Source organism: Pan paniscus, chromosome 2 (genome assembly GCF_029289425.2).
Source record: "Pan paniscus chromosome 2, NHGRI_mPanPan1-v2.0_pri, whole genome shotgun sequence".
Classification (NCBI taxonomy): Eukaryota; Metazoa; Chordata; class Mammalia; order Primates; family Hominidae; genus Pan; species Pan paniscus.
Genome location: NC_085926.1, coordinates 129,013,723 through 129,038,742, shown reverse-complemented (window position 1 = coordinate 129,038,742; position 25,020 = coordinate 129,013,723). Strand labels below are relative to the sequence as shown.

The window sequence follows — 25,020 nt, the reverse complement described above, 5'->3', positions numbered from 1 at the left end:
TGGAAAAACTGTAAATACTTCAAGCTGTAAACCACAAATTGATAAATATGAGGAATTCTTGTGGGGAAAAAAGCCATATTTCCATTTCCAAACTTCCACTGAAGAAATTAAACCATAGAGCTGGAATCCAAAACTCAGGACATATACCTCTACTGTAACCAAGCATCTGTTAGAGCATTTAAATGTCCGTCTAAGCATCAGACCATTCTAGAAGGTTTGCCCTTCCCCCTATCAAAAAATTGTTGACGCATTCTTCTGCAGTAATTTCTCCTTTTTGTTTTTTGTTTTTCTTAGAGATAGGGTCTTACTCTATCGCCCAGGCTGGAGAGCGATGGCATGGTCCCAATTCAATGAAGCCTTGAACTGCTAGGCTCAAGCAATCCTCCTGCCTCAGTCTCTTCGCTAGCTGGAACTACAGGCTCATACAACCACGCCCCGCTAATTTTTTAAATTTTCGGTAGAGATGGAGGTCTTACTATGTTTCCTAGTCTGGTCTCGAACTCCTGGATTAGCAATCCTCTCACTTCAACCTCCCAAAGTGCTGGGATTACAAGTATGAGCCACCACACCTGGCCTCCACCTTAAAATATATTCGTTTTTACTGAGTTTGCCAATGGAGGGAAAAAACCCTTCCTTAGAAACAAGTTTTGTCAATTATCTACAGATAATCATTCTTAGCTGCAAGACATGGGATCCCAGGTCTTTATAGTTCAATTTATGGTGTGATAATTGGACTTTTAAGATCTCTTTACAGAAGGCTTTTTACCATTCAGCAAGTTTTTATAAAGACTTCCAAGAGAAAAGGAGAGTCTCACCTCACAGTACTCCGTGATAATGCAGAAATTATCTTGCTCCACAAAACTTGCATGGAACTTGACAATGGCTGGGTGGTCCAGCTTGGAGAGGAGTTGGGCTTCCAAATTGGCCTGTACAGTTTCATTTGGATTTAGTTCTCCAACAGATATTTCCTTAAGTACCTTTCTGCGATCAAAAAAAAATTTAAAAACATTTAGAGCTGAAAAACACATTTAACAAATATCATCAAGTGGTACAGAGCCATTAATTAATGCCCAGGTTGTGACCTACTCATATATCTGGTATTGCCTATTATGACACTGTGTCTCCTGGTGGGACCTGGGCCTGTTTTCCTGTCCTGCTTCCCCAAGGCCTCTGACCTCCTCATCTGTGTATCCTACAGTTCTATAAGGGCAGCCATGGAACTAATCTTGAGCAATATTGCTGGGGTGGCCCTTCCTCCACCTCTCTAGATGTTTCAGTGTCTCTTGGTTTCTCTTATAGTTATCTATTTCTGTCTGTCTCTTTCTATGTGTGTTCATACACACACACACACACACACAAACACACACACACATATATATATGTAATCCATCACTCTGTCTCTCTGTATCTTATTCTTTCTTTGCCTATCTTTCCTTCTGTGTCTCTGCCTCTTTCTGTGTCTCTCTTTGCCTCTGTGTATGTATTTACATGTATTTACACACACTCACAGGCATGCTTCTCTCTCTCAGCTTAAAATTTTCCAAATATATCGACTTAATATCAATAGGAGCAATATTTATTTATTTTCTTTTTAAAACTATCCTTGGCATATCATACTTCATTACTACCAGTATTTAACAGGAAAAATTAACTAAAAACATTAATAGAGATATTTAGTATTTCTAACATGTATAAATGAAAGAAGAGCTCATTAAATCCCCAAGTCATTAATTTAAAAATTGTGATAACTCTATGAGGAATAGACCAAAACATTATCTCTTCCCATCTAAGAAAAAAAAGAGTCTGATAAACAAATCAATTATAGTACCAAAGTGTGAACTAGACTATAGGAAAAAATACTTTAGAACACCAATTATGTTTGCAGACACAGTCTGATGATTATAAGCAAGCATTGGCAGTTCATTAGGGCAAGTTCTGCAGGACCTGTACTAGAAAACATTTTACAAAAATCTTCTTTAGGAGTTGCTACTTATGCATATCAATAAAAATGTATTATAGTAGAAAATTTCTTTAGGCCCTTTAACCAATGCATAGATTAACCATCATTCTCCAGTCCTTCCTAACAGATGCTGACAGATGCCCTTGCCACAGGGAATGCCTCCAGCTAATAACCTCTCCTTGGCATGCCCATGAACTTCTGCCCTCCCAGTTGAGATGTATGCTTACCAAGTCATTGTGTTTATTCCCAAGCCTGCTAATGCCAGTTATGCTCATCATTGTAAATTTATGACTTCAATATAACTTAAATGAAGAGTGAGCGTGAAAGTTATCTCTGCTAGGAAAACTAAGTCAAATGATTACCAAAAAACTTGAAAATAAAAAGTTGCAAAAATAAACAGCTGTCAAGTAACTGAAAAGACAGTTCTAAAAAGGTTAAAAATGTGAAAATCTAGTATTCTGAATTCAGATTGTTACAGAAAATAAATCTAGAAAACTAGGTCCTAAAAAATAATATAAAAATAATATATATTTTATGGATGTAGTTTATGCAAAAAAAAAAAAAAGATGAAGGAGTCTCTAACCAGAGGACACTGGATGCTGGCTATACAGCCAAAAACTGGAGAAAATGTACAGTTATATATTTTAAGTTGATGTAAATGTTTTAATTAATGTCATTTTATTTTAAAATTGTTTCCTTTTTTTAACCAAGTACCAGCTTCAATCACATTGGAGAGAAGAGCTTCTACCATTTTTAAAAATGTGATTATGCTATTAACTTCTCAGTAATTCAAACAAGCCTCTCCCTCTGTTTTACAATGGAAGAACCGTAATATCCTCAGGCATTACCAGAGGTAGAGCTTTCTTCTTGTTTCATATTCAGGGTCTAGAAGTTTTGATATTGCAGTCAGCACACTATTGTATAGTATTCCCCCATCCCATTTCTCAGTGAGAGACTACAATTAAAAAAACAAAACAAAACAAAATTAAAAACTTGTTACAATTCTAAGTTAGGAAATCTGTCCTAGAAGCTGAGAGCCTAAGTAGGAAAATGTAGAAAGTGCCCTTATCCTATTCTGGGGTTGGGTAATGTTTGACCTTTTTTTTCCCAGAGCAATAAAAGCTGGGTTAAGTTTCCATTCTCCAAAAATCTCATAAGGAAAACCTTCTAATCCAAGATGACCATTACTGGGAAGTCACTTCCCCTGAAATTTGAGTCCTTTAATATTTTATTCACTTTAAATATTCTCCATGGTCTTCCCATTCTGAACTCATCTCATTCCCAAAAGACAACCAACAGCAGGCATAAGCTGCTTCCACAAAGAGGAGGCCAATTTGCATTAGAAAGGGCAGCTCTGCCTCAGGAACCTCACAGGCAAGGACTCAACTATGCCATTAACAGGTGTCTTTAAATGTGACTGCAATATAGAAAGTTGGAACACTTGTCTTCCTTCCCCTAACGTGTTTTCACATTGGTTTTAAACAGCCTATTAGGCTCCTATTTAATAAGAAGTAGATTCTAGAGAAATGCCTGCTTGGTAACACTCTGAAGAAAGACTGTTCTATCAAGAATTTGGTTTAAAATGACCTAATGTTATTAGGAGTGGCATTTCAGACTGTTAGTATACCCAAAGAAGCTAGAAATGACATACAAGACACTTTTTTTAACTACTGAAGATTACAAAGCAGCAGGTGAAGCACAAAGACATTTTCATAGAGCTTTTCAGTAATTTACTGTACCCCAGCTAGCATGCAGTTATAAAAGTCACAGTGGTTAAGCACGACAATATAAAGTCTTACCAATTTGCAATATTCTCTTGCTGTGAAGGAATAAATGCTCTAAAAAGCTTCAGGATACTTATTTTTCCTTGCAAACACCAACTATTGTGCAGCAGAGCATGAGATTTTACATATAAAATGTAACTACCTGAGCCCCGTCTGGCACCTTGATGATAAAGCATAAAATCTCATTTGTCCACAGTTTAGCAGATGAAGGTAGGGCTATTAAGACAGGTGATATCTATTATAATCTCTCTAGCTGATGCGGAGACGTTCACCTTCCTTACCTAAAATCACGTCACTGAGCTGACAGAGGAAACTCTCATTGCATATCACTTAATACGAGATCTGTATCAGCCAAAGACAGCATGGAAACTTACCAAGTCAAGGGACAGTTTGTCACTTGCTCAGTGATTCCAGCCTGTCACCCCTCCTAAATAACATGACAGACATTTATTTTATCAGAGCCTCAACTCAGGAGAAAGTTCAAGACAGTAGCAAAACTAGGCATCCCTGGAGACTTCCCAAGTTACATGCTTTCTTTCTTTCTAGCATCAGTGAACTGACAAACTTTGAGAATAACTTTGGAAATTCGGGATAACTATGGCTAATTTCATTCCCTTGAAATTGGCCTACCTTTTGTAGAAATGGGGAAGATGATATCTTTGAGATATTAATTAAGGGTTACTTTTCTCCAAATTTTCACATATCTTTTCACATTTTCCCTATTCAACCAGCAGCATACACTGCTTCAGGTAAAAGGTGAAATCACTACAGAAATGAGTCAAACACATGTCTTTTGAGTTTTTAAAGAAAAGACCAAGACTAAAGAGAAAGGATCTGGAGGAACATATGAACAGTGAATGGGTGAGCATTCTTCCTGCTGCCAGGTGAGAACAAGATCTTTCTCTAGACCAGGGGAAGGGGATAGGGTCAGAGGGCAGGTAAAGAAATTAGAAACTGCTGAGCCCTTGAAAATAATTGCTGTGCTGTGGGTCAGGTCCAGAAAGGCAACTAAAAAGAGAACTCCAAGATGGGTAAGAAGGCCTGAGAGCAAGAGACCTGTGCTCTCCCTCCAAAGTAGGGCTTAGAGGATTGCAAAACTCCCACATTTTCTTATGTCCAGCAAGGGTAAGAAGCTGCAAAAAGCTCTCCAAGGGGCGCGTAAACAGATGGGCCTAAGAGAGCTCTAGAATCTCTGGTATCCCAGTAAGGCATGGGGAGCAGCAGAATGACATCCCATCCAGTCAACAGCCATCTCAGTGAGGGCCAGTCAGCTGGTTGAACTGGAAAACTTTGCAGTAGAGACAATGGTCCTTTCCTTTCTGATTTAATTATTAACATTCATTACAGGTAACTAGTAAATACCTACTACATGACTACAGTGTGGTGGGCACTGAGGAGTTATTGTCTCTGCTTTTGTGTCTACTGGGAAAGACAACAGGTAAATGTGCATGAATGTGTATATATCATGTATGGTTGTGTTTTTCAAAACTTCAAATTGCAATGAATGCTATAAAGTGAGGTAAGGATGTCTGAGGCCTTTCTGATTTCAGAGCTGTGACCCTGATGTGATTAGCAGCTACTGTACCCACTTAGCCTAAGCCACAGGAAATTTTAATTTCAACTTAGACAAACGAGTAACTTTTTGGCTTTGGATTTTGCTTTTGTGTTTTTTTATTTATCATTTGCCTGTTTTACAAAGAGAGACTATGAAATATAATCAGGGGTTTTAAGATTTTTCATCCCTCTAGGAAGGCAGGAATTATTTTTATCTGCCTTTCTTAAATGGGAAGGTCTCTTTTTTCTAATTTACAAGGAAATAGTTTCATTATAGAAAAATTTAAAAACACAACATAAGGAAAATATTACCCACAATCCAAAACAGAAACCATCAGAATTAACATTTCTGTGTATTTCCTTACAATCTTTTTGCTACATGTATTTCTTAGTAGTAGAGGCCAAACAGCTTACACAATTTGCTTACTGCTGTTTTCATGAGACATTATTGTAGCAGACACTTGTCATTTGTGGCTGCCCACTTTAGACAGCTTCCTTACACTGTGGCAGATCCCTGGGCTGTGAGTCTTGCCTCCCCTGGAGAGATAAAAACAGACAAACCAACCCTATGACTGCCAGCCTCTCTTGAGCTTGGGTGCTGATGTGTGACCTAGGTTCTGTCAGTCAGCTGCATCCACTCAACACTTTGATGTGAGTGTGAGCTGCATCAAGAAACAAGGTGGCACAGCATCTCCATTTTGCAAATATATGTGTCATCAGAAACAGCATGGCCCTGAGCTCAAGGGCACTAGGTCACTTCACTGGTGATGTTCTGCCCTCTAGCCTGCTCCCCCAGCCCTCCCACCACTGCTATGAACTATCTGTGTTCTGTAACAAATCCTTTTCTGCTTAAACTGGCAAAGGGTGGCTGCTCTTACCTGCACCTGGGAGTCCTGACCAGTGCAATTATGCATCACAGAAGTACTTTCAGGTGTTACCACAAATAACTATAAACACTTTGGGGCAATGAAAGCCAAACCTCCAAAGGTCTGGCTCATTTGGGTTCATTTTCATTTCCACCTTAGACTCTTCTAATGTATTTAAGGCTGCGGTAATTCTTTCTCCATTTACATGTAGATAGAAATTGATGGTGGAAAACATCCTGTTTTAAAGTTATTTCATCTCTTTTAATATGATATATAACTTTTAAAAGTAAAGGGGCATGAAAAAGATATATAATGGCAGAGAGTAATATTTATTTAAAAAATTGGCACATTGATAAAAATAATGGAAAAGCCAGGAAACAAAGTTACATAAAGGAATAGCTGGTAGGGGAAAAAAAAGAGTAGAGGTTAGTAGCAAGTATACTACAGTATACTACAGATGGAGTTTCATTTTATTTCTATTGTTTTTCCTTCCCTTGGTAAAACAAAAATATTATTTTTATGTCTGTGTCACATTAAAGGACAAAATTATTTTATGGGTTATCCCCATATGCCACAATATGCACTGCTTTTTGTTTTTTAACAATTAACCCCGTGGAACTAGCTCATTCGGGGGTTAGAACTCTCTAATTCATCTTGTCCATTCTACGTACCCCGATCACAAACATGTAGCAGAGCCTTACAGCAGGGGTTAAAAGGGCATCATGGTGCAGTGCAGGAATGGCAAACTGTAGGTGCCCATGGCAGACATCAGCAACTGAGGAACAAACTGCCAAAGACTTTGAGACAGGAAATCTCACCCTTCTGTTACTTTACTGTCTATTAACTATCTTCTATGTGCCAAATACCATGCCATGTGCTGGAGATACAAAGATGAAAAAGACAAAACTCCTGCCCTCCAAGAGAGCTCAGTCCCATGGGGAGGCCAACAAGTATATAAATAGTTGGACAACTTCATGATAAATGCTAAAATAGAGCATTTATGGGGGTGGGCAGTAGGATTCCTAACCTTTCTTTGAGCAGGAAGAAAAGGCAAATTCCACGGACTAGAGCTTCAAGATGTTCACTTTTGCAAATGCAAACTGCTTTATACTTGCTGCATTGCCTTTTCCCTGGGTGGAGCTCAAGCAGCAAAATAAATGAATGTATCATTCTTTACCATTTGCCCTGTATAAGTCAATATCCAGTAGAAGAGTGTCTGTATTTGCATTACCTGAATAGGCTATGAAAGTTAATCAGCATATGACTCTTTTAAAAAATGACTTTATACATTATATTATATATTACAATATTTTATATATGCTGTATATTTCCTTAGAGTAAACACATACATACACATACACAAAATCACACTATACATTATGGAATGTGGAATTAAAATGTTACAGGGAGGAGGAGTATTTTTTAAGAGATATAAAACTGTAAAACTGTCAGGTTCATAAACCTCTCCTTCCCTCCTTGTTTTCTTTCTTCCTTCCTCTCCACCCATTTATTCCCCATTTTTTCCAAAAAATATTTAAGCTTTACATAGCAAGATCTTTAAAATAAGCATGAGGAACCCTCCCATTAAGCCATGCTTTGCTCTGAAGGACTCTCTTCATTTGGGTCCCCTAGAAGGCGAACCCTGAGACAAGGATTTGAATGCAAGTAGTAATTGGGGAAGTAATAGGAAAGTGGGGAAGTGAGACAGGAGGGGAAGGAAGCCATGAAAGGGTATATCATCAAGACAGTTACCACTGAGGGCAGTTGGAGCTTAATTCTGTCAAGAAACTCCGGGAGCTAGTGTAGAACATTAACCTCAGAGTTCTCCTGCCCAAAGGGTGAGGAGTAATGGGGCTGGGATATTAATCCACCAATTCCCATTATTCACTGGCTAAAATTGCTCCCTGGAAGTATTAATTCCTCCACTCTTCTCCCTTGCCAGAGCACAGGAAATCCTAATGGCTAGAAAGAGCACTCAGGCAGAATTGCATGTGCAGGCAGTTGGAGGCTGAGTCCATGCATAAGAAAATGTTAAGTGCCCAGGGGATATAGGCAGGACCCCAACACTGTCTTCCACAGGATAAAAATAAAGGAAATTCCTCCCATTTTAAATTCTGGCCCGGTTTCCCTATACTCCTGAAGATGGCTAGCAAATAAAGATTCCTAGACAAAGTAAAATAAAGTGCCTCAAATATTCAACAATGAAACTGCAAACCAATTACAACCTATAGATAAATTCCATTTACTATGCTTTTCAAGACTGATTTTGTTTACAAATATTTTAGCAGCATATGAGTATTACATACAGATAATAGGCAAATAATTAATAATACAGCTAATAAAGAACAAAAAAGGAGTAAAATTATTTCAGATATTTTTGTTTGGCAAACATGCTATTTCTGGCTGCTGTCTAGATTATATTTCCATTTGTGGTGACAACTTTCATGCAGTGTCTCAGTGCTGGTACTATAACAAATCATTGCAAGTTGCCTTTTAGTTTTAAGGAGCAGAAGAGGATAAACAAAAATTCTAGGAGTAGGTGGTTTGAAGACAAATATTGCATGAATAAAAAATATCTAATAACCATCATGTGAATTCTATGACTTTTCCCATCTGTATAAATAAGCAAAATAGAAATGACTTGAGCACATGTCTCAAGGCTGGAAATAGTGCTGGTGCTCCCTGGAGTTCTCTGCAGAGAATCTCTGGTGTCAGTGCAAGAATAGAGCTGGCGTCCAAATGGACCATGTCCTGCATTTCCCTAGAGGGCTTCCTGGAAGTCACATGGAGAAAAGATAAAATGTCTGACCGCTGTGTCATGCAAAGCCCTTCCCCAAGCACATGACCAAAGAGTTGATAGCCAAGCCAAAAAAAATGCATCAGAGCATGTTAATTAACTGGGGAGCAACAAAAGTCTGCATTTGTTCAGGCAGTGTTAAAAAAGCTTGTGCATTTGTGCCCTCACAACATGACAGCCATTTCCCCCCCATTTCTAAATCACAGCCTCCATAAAAGCTGCTGGGGCTGTCTTGTAGAAGAGTGGAGAAAAAATTGCCCTTCCCCCTTCTTTTACCTACAATATGAGTGGATTCCCTTCATGGAGGAGACAGCTTTCTGGAACTTCTTTCTATTTACTTCTCTAAAAGTTCTCTTTACAACCAAGGATGCCTTGTGTCAATTCTAACTTCCCCTTAAAATCATATACAGCTCCTCCTTGTCCCTATCTTTCTCCCCCACAACCTGAGACAAATGGTCAAGCAATTCTATTTTTCTTATTTATACAGATGGGCAGAGTCATCGAATATTGTGGCCTCCTTATTGTGAGAAACACTGATGACTGCCTACCCCACAAAGTCATCCCCCAACACCCCTACCATCATATGCTCTGGAAAGGAGGATCCTCTCCCTAGTTCCTGTGGTGAATCATAATTGGTCTGGAAAAGATGTTCCTCACTGATAAAAAGAGAAGCATGAGAGGAAACTCATCTTTAATCCACCTCTGCATGTGATCATCTGCATGTGACTCCTTGAACTATGGCAGCCAGCTGGAACCATGAAGTAAGCCACCCTAATATGAGTGGCAGAAACATGGAGAGGTAAGAGAGAAGGCCCCAACGTCCCTGATGATGTTGCTCAGCTGCTGAATTAGTCAAACCAGAATTGCTCTCTCTCTAGACTTCTTGATAGGAGGACAAGAGTTTCTTATTGTTTAAGCCATTTTGATAGCATCAGCCATTTCCTGATACTACCACTTTGCTACAAGAAGGAAGAGGAGATGTTTAAAGAAGAAGAGATTAGAATCAGGGGTAGAGAATGTAGTACAGTAAATATTCCACTCATTTGTAAATGCTTAAGGTTATAAAAACCCAAATGATAAAGTTATTTAGGTATAGCTATGCTGTATAAAAAGATTAGAAGAAAGGTAAGCCCTTTGAGAACTGGGCTATGTCTTACTTAGAAAGCAGTTAATGAGTCTACTAATTTAAACAAAAAATGTATAACTTGGCTCTTTTCTATTTGAGCATTGATATGAATCTTTTAAAAATCATGACAAAATGAACTACAGTGAACTACACAGAAATGAACCTATTGTGAGAAAAAAAACTGGGGGATAAATGACTAAAAATTCTTTGTTATTCGTACATTTCAAAAGTAAAACAACATGATATTTGTTTAATTTGAAAACATAATTCAAAATTATTTTATATAAAAATTTTTAAGTTATTTAAAAACACCAGAATTCAAAATTATTAAAATTCCACCAGTGTTATCCTTCTTCCCTTAGGTGATGATATAGAAGTAATAATAGCAAACCGAAGATAATCTAAAATGAGAGGCAAGAAAGAAAAGAGTGAAGCAAGGGGAATGGATGATTCGCCAATCAAAAAATATAAAGATTTTAAAATAAATACTGAGTTGAAAAAGACCAAGAAAAAAAGAATTCTTAAAATATTTGGTTTTCACTCTCTCCTGCCAAAAAAGAAAAGGAAAAGAAAATACACTTTACAAACAGTAATAAATATACCTTTTTCTATAGTTCTCTAGTGATAGGAGATAAAAAAGTACTAAAAATGCAAGTTTATAAAAATTTGCTTGCTAACATACTTGCTGGAATAGCTTTGATCTGGAAGCTGAATTACCCATGGGAGCTGATAATAACATTAGCACAGACAAAAAAATGGCAGATATTCATACCTGAAAAAAAAGGTTTTGCTCTGATGTTTCACAATATCTCAGAGAAATGATAATACCCATTGTAATGGCCTGGCCCAAGAGAAGCACAAAGCTACCAAATTTTCTTAATGTGTTCCCCCCATATTCAGCTTCTTTTCCAGTTTTGAAATGGATTTTATGTTTTTGTAGAATTTTAAAGCTGGACAAGACCCTCAGAAAGCAGATAATCAAAGTACCTCAATCAATTGAAGTCCTGGGACATTAAGCAATTTATCTAAGGTCACAAAGCAAGTTACAATGGAGCCACCATTTACCTCTTGAAGGAGGAAACAGACCATCAATTCTGAAGAATAGACTTTTGTCTCCAGATTTAATGGTTTTCCCTTTCTGCTGTTAGTATAGAGATCTTCAGTGTCTAATGAGTAAGACAGTCTAAAATTTTTCATTTTTCAAAGAACAAAAACTCCTGACACCTGCTTTCTTCCCTTCCCTAGCATTAAAGAAAAAAGGAAAAAAACAAAAACAACTTGTCATTGTGATTGGAATAATGGTTTTGCTTTCGATGAGGCACTAATGACCCTATGTCTGTTCTTCATTATCATTTGAGAGTTACAGAAATCTCACGGAAGCTAGGAATATTGCCAATTATAGCGCCGCAGATTTGGAGGTTTGGGAAAAGACATCATACAGAAGAGGGAGGCAGTGTTTCTCAGGACTTATTCTCCTAACAAGGTGGTGAAGTCTACATTTTGAGGTTGTTCCAAGTACCACAACCCTGCAGGTATAATTTTGTGTGTTTGAGGGCCAGTCTTTTTAAAAGTTCAACTGAGCAAAATTCATTGATTTAAAATTGTTAAACAATGGAAAAGTAGTAATATGCCTTAAAAACAAAAATAAATATTGATAACATAAGACTCTAGGCAACAAATCACTCATTCACCCCATTACGCTTTGAGAAGTTCTGAGCTTACAGCAAAGATCCTACTTATGCAGGTGAGGAAATTAAGGAGCATAACAATGTTAATAAGGATATAAAAAAAATTTACCACAGATAATTTGGTTAGCTTCTGTTACAATTATTATATGCTCCAAATTTAAAATTAGTGTTAGGTTAATATTCAAAATGCAATATTCTAATGAATAATTCATTCCAGGTTTGTATTTTTTTTTTATTATACTTTAAGTTTTAGGGTACATGTGCACATTGTGCAGGTTAGTTACATATGTATACATGTGCCGTGCTGGTGCGCTGCACCCACTAACTCGTCATCTAGCATTAGGTATATCTCCCAATGCTATCCCTCCCCCCTCCCCCCACCCCACCACAGTCCCCAGAGTGTGATATTCCCCTTCCTGTGTCCATGTGATCTCATTGTTCAATTCCCACCTATGAGTGAGAATATGCGGTGTTTAGTTTTTTGTTCTTGCGATAGTTTACTGAGAATGATGATTTCCAATTTCATCCATGTCCCTACAAAGGATGTGAACTCATCATTTTTTATGGCTGCATAGTATTCCATGGTGTATATGTGCCACATTTTCTTAATCCAGTCTATCATTGTTGGACATTTGGGTTGGTTCCAAGTCTTTGCTATTGCGAATAATGCCGCAATAAACATACGTGTGCATGTGTCTTTATAGCAGCATGATTTATAGTCATTTGGGTATATACCCAGTAATGGGATGGCTGGGTCAAATGGTATTTCTAGTTCTAGATCCCTGAGGAATCGCCACACTGACTTCCACAATGGTTGAACTAGTTTACAGTCCCACCAGGTTTGTATTTTGAATATTACAGAAAAATACAAGAATTGCAGATTTCAATGAGACAATCAGATGACAATAAAATCAAGATACAGTAACAAATTGAGTTTTAAGAAGCAACAAAAGCTGATTAGCTCCATTTCCTTGAGTAGGTAAAAATGAGAAAAGATAAACACTGTTTAAAGTAAAATTAAATTATAATCTAGGCAAGAAGTTGTTTAAACTAATAAACTAAAAATAAAAAATAAAAAATCTAGGGTTTTAATGAAATAAAGTTCTTTAACCTTGTTTATAATAGCAGTGGTTTGGCTGTCTTAACAGTAAGACAGCCAAAATAGCAAAAGTTTATAATTCTAAATTTCAATCTCTATTTCATCATCATGGCAAGTGTAATATGCAGGCTTGAGCTACAACTTTTTAACTATAGGATAAAGCCAGTTGTTACTGCATTTAAGTTTGAGATGGAAAGGGAAGAAAATGAAACTCTGTATAAGCATACTTCCCTTAGAGGGTTTGAACACTGATTCTGGGTCTTATATTTTTGCTGAGTTGTGCTTATACCCAAATAAAAGTCTTTTTTTGTGCACCTAAAAAGTCAGGGCATAACCTACCAAGACAGCTCAAAGGAGAATCTACTACTAGGAAGGATCTAGTTTCCCTGAATGACAGCTTATGGATTTAGTCATTGATTTGTAACACACACAAAGTCACCAAGGACTGTGTAAGAGGAGGGGGAGACAGGGAGAGAGACATGGCTTGCCTGTCTTTGATTACACAGGCTTCCTTTTTCAGAGACAGGAGGGCGGGGGGAGCCTGGCTAAATAAATTGCTTTGGACGCTTAGCACTTGCTGCAGTCACAGAGATGCTGTGTGGTTTCTCCCGCCTGCCCAAGTTGTCTACAGGAGCTCTGCAGCAGAGACATCCTCCTCAGGACATAATGTTGAGTAAGGGACACTAAAAAAAAGAAGCTTGGGCGTGGTTTTCTATGAGTTTTGTTTCTAGAGATTCTGGAATCTGAGAATAAATCAAAATATTTTCATGTTAATATGATCAAAGGAAAACATTAGAATCAAAAAGTGTGATACTTGAATACAAAGAAGGGACACAGGGTCTTAGAGCAGTGCTTCTTGAATTTTGTTGTGCATACAAATCACCACAGGATCTGTTCAAATGCTGCTTCTGGTTCAGCAGCTCTAGAGTGGGGCCTGAGAGCCTACATTTCTCAGGTCTCAGGTGATGGCTGCAGCTGCTTGTCCAGGGACCATACTTTGAGTAGCAAGGCTGAGAACAGGTAGGGGTCCGGAAGACTGCCAGGGCTAAAAGTGTTGAAGAGACCCAGTGTTTTCTAGAGGCTTGGGACAGAGGGTGGATTTGAAGAGCAGACCAGCAGACAGACCTGTGTCCCCCTCCATCCCCCAACCTACTCACCCCTCCTTCCCAGCAACCTTGAAATCTCATTTGAAAACAAAGAACTGGTAACAGCTGCTAGTCCAGCTTCATCGTCTTACAGATGAGAACACTGGAACTCAGAGAGGCTGCAAGAGTGGACTACATGCCCTCCTGAGAAGATTCCACAGCCAACACTGATATGACCCCAAAACCGTCCGTTTTAAAATACTATGAAGAAAATCTTCCTTACATTTTAACCCAAATTCTTTAAACTATAGTTTGCACTGGTTTTTTCTTGTTCTGTTCCCAGTAATGATAAAGTACAGCTGCCCAATGACCCTTTGAACATTTCTTATTACATAATTTATTACCTTAATGTATTTATATTCAGCCTCATTTCACAGACAATTTGACATAACTTACATAATACAACAAAAAATTAAGACCAGCAAGAATAGAACACAAATAGGGAAAAGAACACAAATATGCTGGCCAGAAATTATTGCTATGATTGAGCTTCAAATTTAATTCCAAACTTCTTGAAAGGTATTTTTATTATTACTATTAATACTATTGCTGTTGTTGATGGTAATGTGATACAATTCTTGCCTATTACGAGGGGTATTTCAATCTTTGGATCCCGAGTGTCATAAGCCAGTTTTAATTTTAGTCACATAACAGTGAAGATGTTTCCCAAGGAGAACATCAGTGGTTCTATTGAATAGAATTCATTCAGAAACAGAATTCCAACTTACATATGAAATAATGCACTTTGATGTCTAACTTAAGAAAAGCTTCTCAACTATTACCTTAATTCCAGTTTCTAAATTCAGTACACGTGTATGGGGCACCTGATCTGTGGAAGGTACTTTACTTGTCACAGGCACAGCCTCTGCCTTCAAGGACTTTGCAATCCAGTGGCAGAGCAGAGACAAATAATTAAAAGCTATAAGAAACTGTCATGCACCTTAAAAGGATGAAATCAATATCCTAAAGAGGCAATCAAAGACCAAGATATGAGATAATCTTGAGAAAACCTCTACCCACTAAAATAGTGATACTGGTGATGATTATGGCAATAGTAAGTGCCATACATGAGACAGTTATTTGGCACCATGTACTGTGCTAGGAAACTATTAAAATCCTCTTGAAATAAAGAAACTAAGACACAGAGAGATTAAGACACAGAGTCTGTTAAGTGACAAACCACACTCAATAATAATGAAACTGAGATCCCACTTGTAAATCCTCTTTTTCTTTTTCTTTTCTTTTTTTTTTGAGACAAGTCTGGCTCTGTCGCCCAGGCTGGAGTGTGGTGGTGTCATCTTGGCTTACTGCAACCTCCGCCTCCCAAGTTCAAGTGATTCTCCTGCCTCAGCCTCCCGAGTAGCTGGGATTACAGGCATGTGCCACCATGCCTGGCTAATTTTTGTATTTTTTTTTTTTAGTAGATATGGGGTTTCACCATGTTGGCCAGGCTGGTCTTGAACTTGTAACCTCAAGTGATCAGCCTGCCTTGACCTCTCAAAGTGCTAGGATTACAGACAGGTGTGAGCCACCGCACCTGGCCCCCACTTCCAAATCCCGGGCATCTAACTATCTCACCCCTATGTGATGCTGCCTTCTGAGTTTATGAAGTCAAAGTCCAATGAGCTTCACACCAAGAACACAACTCAAAAATACATCTCTGCACAAGGTTGATAGTCTGAATAATCAGGAAAAAAAGGGAGAGGTGCCCTCCTGCCCTCCCTGTCCCCAAGGCACATGTACATGTTCCAATTTTTATGAACAGTATTTTTCAAAAATTTTACAGCAATAATCCTGACACAAATCGCTGGCAATATTGAAGAACTGATGATTAAACAGATGGCTTGTGAGAATTTAAAATATAAAGCAGCGGCCAGCAGGAGCTCACATGGGCTTATGGAGAATATGCCAAATTAACCTAATTTCTTTCTGTGGAGGGTTGATTGGTAGATCATAGAGAAGCAATTAGTTGTGGTATATCATGATTTCAGCCCATCTGATAAAACCATGTTAACATGTCAAAGAGATGAGTCTGTGATATCCTTTTCATACAGGAGAAATGCAGTCTTCTTGTGGATTCATAGCTGGTCAAACAAGCAGACCAAATATGCTGGACTCTCATGTCTTAGGCCATTTTTCAGGTGGTACTTCCTAATGCCATTGAGATCCCTAACAATATCCTCACTTACATTTTATTAATGACTTGGATGAAAATCTAAAAGGACACATTTACCAAGTTTGTAGAAGACACAAAGCCAGACAGCATAATCAATAGGCATAAGGGAAATTCACCTTTTCAAAATGACTGAAGAAGCTGAAACACGAGCTGGAAATCACCAAGACTAAATTTTGCAAACTAAAACCTGAAGTTTATAGTTAGAGTCAGGAAAATCAAATCCTCAAATCTAAGATGAGTGACACCTGACTTAACAGCAGAACAGCTCATCTATAAAAACTCTGGGGAAAGTGTGTGGGAAGGGGAATACTTCCTCCCCCACCACCCCAATTCAATATGAAACAGTATGTGACTGCTAAAAGAGCCGATATTCCAGGCTGATTTTGAAATGTATGAAAGATTTTAGTATCATTACACTTGGTTCCATCATACCCCTGGTGTTCAGGCCTCATTTCAAGGGGAATATGGTCACCAAAGTTAGTTCAAGGAATGATTTTAAGATGTTGAGGGGTCTTAAAACCAAGTTATCCAAGGAATAGTCAGAGAAACAAGGAGATGGACAGAGCTAATGTATTTCAAGGAATAACTTGTGAAAATGTGCTAGGAATGTTTTCCTTGTCATTCATTTAAGACTTACAACCATATAGAATCATCCTTATTTTCCCCATTTTACAGATAAGAAAACTGAGACTGGTAGTTTAGGTAATTGTGCAAAGTAAGTGGAAAGACTGAGATATAAATGCAGGAGGTCTGACTTTAAGACCAAAGCTCTTTCTACTCATTGTTAATGTAATCTTTATCCAGCATTTAAATTTTAATAATAACAAGAGAAAGCAGACTAGCAAGGGCATGATAACTGTGTTGTAAAGTTCCTTCCTTGTACATGCCAGGGTTTTCATGCCTTTGTGCCTTCACTTATGCTATTCCGCTGTCTGGGACACACTGTCTCTACCCTTTCTCTGCCAGATTTATATTCATTCTGTAAGTTTGGCTCCAACGTTCACTCTTCCAGAATGTCTTCTCTACTCTATAAAAATAGAATAAGCACATCTCCATCTAGCATGCCCTGCAAGGGGTTGAAAATGCCTATTTACATTCTTGTTTGCCTGACTGGTCCATAAGCTCTTTGAAGGCAAGAGCTATGTCCAGTTTAGTTTTTATTTTTTGTTACTAACAGTTTTATTGAGACATAATTCATGTACCATTAAATTCACTCTTTTCAAGTGTACAATTCAGTAGCTTTTAGTATATCCCCAGAGATCTGCAACCATCAACACTGTCTAATTTTAGAACCCTTTATTATCCTTATTATGGATTGAATTGTGTCCCCCTAAAATTCATATGTTGGTCTCAACCCCCAGTGCCTCAGAATGTAAATGTATTTGGAGATAAGGTCTTGAAAGAGTCGATTAAGTTAAAATGAGGCCAGCAGAGTGGGCCCTAATCCTATATAAGTGTTGTTCTTATAAGGAGAGGGAGAGACCAGGGACACGCTTGCACAAACACAGAAAGGCCATGTGAAAACAGAGCAAGGAGGTGGCCATCTACAAGCCAAGGAGAGCAGCCTCAGAAAAAAATCACCCTGCTGGCACCTTATTCTTGGACTTTCGGCCTCCAGAACATGAGAAAATAAATTTCTGTTATTCAAACCACCTAGTCTGTGGCATTTCATTATGGCAGCCCTGGAAAACTAACACAGTCCCCAAAGAAATCCCTTATCCATCAGCAATCACTACCCATCCCCACTCTCCATAGCCCCTGGCAACCACTTTTCTTTCTGTGGGTTTGCCTGCTTGATATTTCATATAAGTTGAATCATAGAATATGTAGTCTTCTGTGACTGTCTTCTTCCACTTAGCATATTGTTTTCAAGGTTTATCCACACTGTAGCATGTATCAGTATTTCATGGCTTCTCATGGCTAAATAATATTCTATTGTATGGATATACCATATTTTGTTTATCCATTTATCAGTTGATGGACACTTGGGTTGTTTCTACCTTTTGGTTATTATGAATAATGCTGCTGTAAACATTTGTGTACAAGGTTTTGAGTGGATATACGTTTTTATGTCTTTTGGGTATGTACCTAGGAATGGAATTGCTAGGTCATACGGTAATTTTACACCTGTAGTAAATTTCCTGGCTGGTGAGTTACTCTATGATTTCCTCAAGCTCAAGGATAATCATTTTTCAAATACTACTTTTATGTCACTCTCTTGCTAAAGATCTTCTCTTGTATTCCCCATCAGACAAAACTTATTAAGCCTCAACTGGAGGCTTAAGTCTATCAACTGGACCCTATCTATCGGGACTGTATTAATCATTATTCCCAAACCTGACCCATCCACCTCCTCTATTCATGATCCTATCTCTGTATCCTTTTTCTTGCTTCTGTTTCCCACTCTGTCCCCTTCCTTTCTACTACATCTGAGAAAAAGGACAGATGCCCTCCAAGAGTTGTCTTGTATTCAAGACTCAGAATTCAGGGCATAGAGAAGATGGTCCTGGAATGAAAAATACTCTGCTGAATTATCTTAATTAACCACAGAGTAAGGGGCTTGGGTTAGATGATGTAAAAGCTCCATTCAGGCTAGATGCAATGGCTCACAACTGTAATCCTAGCACTTTGTGAGGCCAAGGCAGAAGAATTGCTTAAGTCCAGGAGCTTCAGACCAGCCTGGGCAACATAGTGAGACCCCCTCTCTATAAAAAGTAAAAAAATTAGCTGGGCGTGGTGGCATGTGGCTGTAGTCCCAGCTACTTGGGAGGCTGAGGCAGGAGGACTGCCTAACCCTAGGAGTTTGAGGCTGCAGTGAGCAGTGATTGTGCCACTGCACTCTAGCCTGGGCATCAGAGCAAAAGTCTGTCTCTTAAAATAACAAAAATAATTTTTTAAAACTTCATTCATACCTAAGATTCTCTGATTCTGTTGAGAGATTATCTTCATCAGCTGGGCCTACCCTGCCCTGAGATCCCTTTACTTCCATTTCTCTTGCCTAGCTTTATGTAGTTGGTTACAGTGAATGCCTGAGTATCCTACTACAGCATTAGTGGGGATCGGTTGGAGCCTGGAACTGGCCAGAATAGAGGAGATGATGTGGTGGTTCCTTTCCTCCTTGACAGTCAGAGCTGTGGAGTCACATCTCTACTAGCACCACGACTTGTTTAATCAGGCTGTGGTGCTAAATCTCTAAAACACAATGCTGAGTGAAGGAAGCCAGACGAAAACAGTCCATACCACATGGTTCTATTTATTCAAAATGCTAGAAAAGACTTACCTATAGTCACAGAAGCATATCAGTATTTGCCTGGGTTTGGGGTGGAGGAAGATTAGAAGGAGCACAAGATAACTTTTTAAGGGTGTAGGAATGTTCTATATTTTATTTCTGGTGGTGGCTACCACAGTGTGCAAATTTGTCAAAACTATTAGAAATGTGTATTTCAAATGGGTATCTTTTATTGTCTATAAATTATTCTTCAACAAAGTTGGTTTCTTAAAAAGTCAGGCTACAGTAATGAGAGGGCAGCAGAGGAGAGAAAGTCTGCAAAGGCATTTTTAGCCTTTAACCTGGAAGGTTCTCCGGTTCAGATCACAAGGTTGAATACCTTGTTTGGTGATCAGAGTTCCAGGGATAATAGGAGCTGCCATGTACATCTATTCCCAAGTTACACAGCAATATGAAAATTACTCCACAACACTGTAGTTATACTGCTACACACATGTTCTGTCACCCTAAATCGTGTTCCTTGGTATGGGGAATGTTGTTGCCTAACAAGTTTTGTGTGCCTCAGCTCTTCCCCTAAAATGTAAGCTCCTAGAGGAGGGTTTTGGGTTTTATTTGTTGTTTGTTTTTTACTTGTTTTACTTGCTCTTTGGTGCCTAGTGTTCCTACTGCCCATTGAATTCATTCGTTATCAACTCAGTTATCTTTTGATTGAACATGGTGTACGCTACAGTCTGATGCCCTGGACTTAGAACTGGGTGCTGATGACATCAAGAATGAGGGGCCTCAAGAAGGCCACTGTGGTGGTAGCAGAGGCAGCACGATGGAGTTCCTAGGCAGCAGTGCCATGGGCCCCAGCACCAGTGATGGCAGGGAGGTTGTCCTTAGTCTGGCCCTCCAGAAATCCTTGGTGAATCTGTGACCCACCCATTAAATTTATAATAAATTCCTTTTGGGCTCCGGTCAATATGCTAAGTCTTATTTTGTTGCTTGGATCCGAGAGACCTGATAAGATAACAGAAAGGAGGATACATATGTATTAGCAGTCTTTAAAGTAAATTACTTTGTGTAGAACTGGTGAAATCTTGTTTTCCCTTTCTCAGAGAAAAGCAAGAGTAGGGAAATGAAACAGAAGTAGGAAAAAAGTACACACTGTCCTTGAGAAGAGACTTTGTCATTTTATATATAGCCAACACCGAGATACACTATCTGATCATAAGGCAGAATAAAAATTAGATGGGGTCTACCAGGTATAGAAATAGCATAACATCCCCAGAAAGACTACATCCTGCCCTACCTGCCCTACATTCTACCCAATGCAAGACTTCCTTCTGTGGCAGATGGGCCAGCTAAACTCAACTTGACACCACTTAATGAGGCAATGTGCTCCTGCCTGTGATTCTTGTCTGCTAGTCCCACTTCTGCAGTCTAGAACAGCATAAATCATGTTTACCTCTAGCTCTTCAGATGTTTAAAAAGTCTTTAGTTAAGGCAATGGTACTCAAACTTCAGAGTGAAACAGGACCCCCAGGATCTTGTTTAAATGTAGATCTCTAGGCCTAAGTGTGGGAAGTTTGATCTATAGCAGGTTTCAGCTGAGTTCTAGGAGCTGTAGGTGATTCTGCTACAAGTGATTTATGACTTTCATTTTTGAGTCCCTACAGTATGCCCAGTTCTGGACGGGGGACTGGGAATATAAAAACAAACAAATACAGTTCTCCAAGGAAGATATACACATGGCCAATAAGCACATTAAAAACTACTCAATCTCTTTAGTTATCAGGGATATGCACATCAAAACCACAAGGAGACCACTTTACACATACTACATACTAGGAAAGCTAGAATCAAAAGGACAAATGATAAGTATCAGTGAGGATGAAGAGAAATTAAAGCCCTCATACACTGCTGGTGGGAATGCAAAATGGTACAGCCACTTTGGAAAACAATCTGGGCAAAGAGAAGACAGTCACATGTGATACTGTTTACCAGTCTTCAGAATTATGAATATCTACCCAAGAAAAGGATATTTTCCATTTGATTTGCTAAATTTTGGACACTGCCTAGATACTCAAGTGGAAATTCCTTTTAGATCTCTGAAAATATGAGATTAAAAAAATGGATGAAAGATCAAAACTACAGATGTAAGCTTAGGATCAGGAAAACTTGGGAAAGTAAGTAGAGTGAATGTAAAACACACCTATACTTAATCCATCATCCTTCAATCCAGAGAATGTTTTGCCAGATAAACTTGGATTGAATTATTAGAAGGCTAGATAAATTGCCTCGATGAAAAAAGCAACCAGAGCCAGTTAACAAGGGCAAGACCAAGCATATTTTCTCTCACTAAAAATGGCCTCCAATATCTTTATGTTTAAAACTCCATGTGAGGTTATACAGATCTGCTCAAATGAGATAACTTCACCCTTGCTCATTGTTTTTAGACCCTTAGAGCCAAAATAGTTCAATTATTCTGATTGCTACTGAACTATGTCATACATCTGTCTTTTAACAGGGGACACTTTAACTGCCCTCCTTCCCCATGACAATATCCATAATATTCTGTGTTCAAGGCCATAGAATTGGCATAGTACCTGTGCAGTCACGTAGGGCCCAGTGCTTAAAAGAGACTCACACTTGGATTAATGCTCTGCTATCACTGGCTTGAAATTCTTAATAATTTTTTAACAAGGGACTATGCATTTTTCACTTTGTACTGTGCCCCACAAATTATATAGCTGGTCCTGTCTGTGTTAGTCAAGCATACAACCTATTTATAATTGACTCTTGCTAAACTAACCAACCTCATTCTTGGTCACTGGATCAACTTTGCTTTTACATATTCCATTAAGTGAGGCAGGGCTCAGTTCTGTCAACCCTCTATGTGTCTGTCAATACAGTAAGTTCTCTGAAAGAGGTGCAAGATGGTGGTTGCAGATGGGGAAGTCAAGGAGGCTACAGAAACACTTAAAAGAACTAAAACATCATCTGTCAATGCAAATGGGAGTCAATTGTGTGCATACTTTGATACAAGTCCATTAAACGCATATACTTCACACTATGTAGATGGAGCTTAATTTGGCTTCTTGAAAGGGCAATATGGAATAATTAAATGCACATATCTGTACATTTAAAGGGCGTCAATGAATGGTGTGCCTCTGATGGGACTTTTATTACATGTTCAAAACCAGGTTTTATTTGTTATGGGTTACATTTCTAAAGTTCAGGAAAATATGAATATTAAGTCATAATAGTTATACAGTAACATCAAAAATATGTGTAAAACACAAAAATTAATGTACATATTTCCCCTCTTTATAACAACTTTATTGAGATATAATTTATATACCAAAAAACCTGCACACTTAATGTATACAATTTGATGGGTTTGGGCATATGCATACACCATGCTACTATTACCATATACAATTTCTTTCTGTATTCTATTCTCCAGCTCCAGATAAAAGTACCTCAAAATAAAATTCATAGTAGTTTTGATTAGCTAAAACATATTTTCAGGGGAACCAAGAAGACTGATACTTCTCCATAACATAATTTCAAATGTATTTTCATTGTTCATTAACGGTTCTCCTGAACCAGAGATCAGTTACACCTTGTATTAACAATTTTTTTAATCTTTCTTTTGAAGGCTCCTGATAGAACTACTATAAAACCAAATGAAAAGATGCTTTTGAAGTACTTAATTTTTTCAAAAGAAAAAGTTACACTATTGTTAATACGGAAAATGGAAATTTTCTGGAATAGAAGTATTATTAGCTTTATGAAATTTTACTTCCATTTGGGCCAGCTGCCTCTCCTCAGTTACCTCAGTTGTAACCAGGGATAATTCCTGTTACCCAGACAGACTTGTCTGTGAGGATGGGAGAGCTAATAGGTATGACTATCTTAGCAGCTAAAATTAGGGCTGATTTCCCTCTCTTGTCTATACTGTATTATGAATCTCTTAAGGGAACTGTGATATCTTGAGGCATAAAGTTGACTGTAGTATGACTCTCTTAAGGGAACTGTGATATCTTGAGGCATAAAGAGATGAAGATAAGTCAATGGGTTGTATTTACATAAAATACAATGACATGCAGTATCTAGATATTACACCCACAGCTTTCTTTTAGTCCTCAGCCTAAAGGGGAGATTCCTCAATGTCCAAGCAGCTCTAATCTGGGGCTGGTATCGCTCTCTCTAAAACTAGATTCAATGCCATCCCCATCAAGCTACCAATGACTTTCTTCACAGAATTGGAAAAAACTACTTTAAAGTTCATATGGAACCAAAAAAGAGCCCGCATCGCCAAGTCAATCCTAAGCCAAAAGAACAAAGCTGGAGGCATCATGCTACCTGACTTCAAACTATACTACAAGGCTACAGTAACCAAAACAGCATGGTACTGGTACCAAAACAGACACATAGATCAATGGAACAGAACAGAGCCCTCAGAAATAACACCGCATATCTACAACTATCTGATCTTTGACAAACCTGAGAAAAACAAGCAATGGGAAAAGGATTCCCTATTTAATAAATGGTGCTGGGAAAACTGGCTAGCCATATGTAGAAAGCTGAAACTGGATCCCTTCCTTACACCGTATACAAAAATTAATTCAAGATGGATTAAAGACTTAAATGTTAGACCTAAAACCATAAAAACCCTAGAAGAAAACCTAGGCACTACCATTCAGGACATAGGCATGGGCAAGGACTTCATGTCTAAAACACCAAAACCAATGACAACAAAAGCCAAAATTCACAAATGGGATCTCATTAAACTAAAGAGTTTCTGCACAGCAAAAGAAACTGCCATCAGAGTGAACAGGCAACCTACAAAATGGGAGAAAATTTTTGCAACCTACTCATCTGACAAAGGGCTAATATCCAGAATCTACAATGAACTCAAACAGATTTACAAGAAAAAAACAAACAACCCCATCAAAAAGTGGGCAAAGGATATGAACAGACACTTCTCAAAAGAAGACATTTATGCAGCCAAAAAACACATGAAAAAATGCTCACCATCACTGGCCATCAGAGAAATGCAAATCAAAACCACAATGAGATACCATCTCACACCAGGTAGAATGGCAATCATTAAAAAGTCAGGAAACAACAGGTGCTGCAGAGGATGTGGAGAAATAGGAACACTTTTACACTGTTGGTGGGACTGTAAACTAGTTCAACCATTGTGGAAGTCAGTGTGGCGATTCCTCAGGGATCTAGAACTAGAAATACCATTTGACCCAGCCATCCCATTACTGGGTATATACCCAAAGGACTACAAATCATGCTGCTATAAAGACACATGCACACGTATGTTTATTGCGGCATTATTCACAATAGCAAAGACTTGGAACCAACCTAAATGTCCAACAATGACAGACTGGATTAAGAAAATGTGGCATATATACACTATGGAATACTATGCAGCCATAAAAAATGATGAGTTCATGTCCTTTGTAGGGACATGGATGAAATTGGAAATCATCATTCTCAGCAAACTATCGCAAGGACAAAAAACCAAACCAAACACCGCGTGTTCTCACTCATAGATGGGAATCGAACAATGAGAACACATGGACACAGGAAG

General features: G+C 38.4%; 1 protein-coding gene across 46 annotated transcripts in view; it reads right to left on the bottom strand.

Annotated features, from left to right (window-relative positions):
* NEK11 (NIMA related kinase 11) overlaps positions 1–25,020 on the bottom strand; it is a 328,327-nt gene that overhangs the window by 273,051 nt on the left and 30,256 nt on the right. For all 46 annotated transcript variants that reach the window (XM_024928044.4, XM_057301902.2, XM_063602926.1 and 43 more), the window contains one exon: positions 816–981. In XM_024928044.4, the coding sequence (XP_024783812.1) occupies positions 816–981 (166 nt within the window). The remainder of the gene's footprint in view (positions 1–815; positions 982–25,020) is intronic.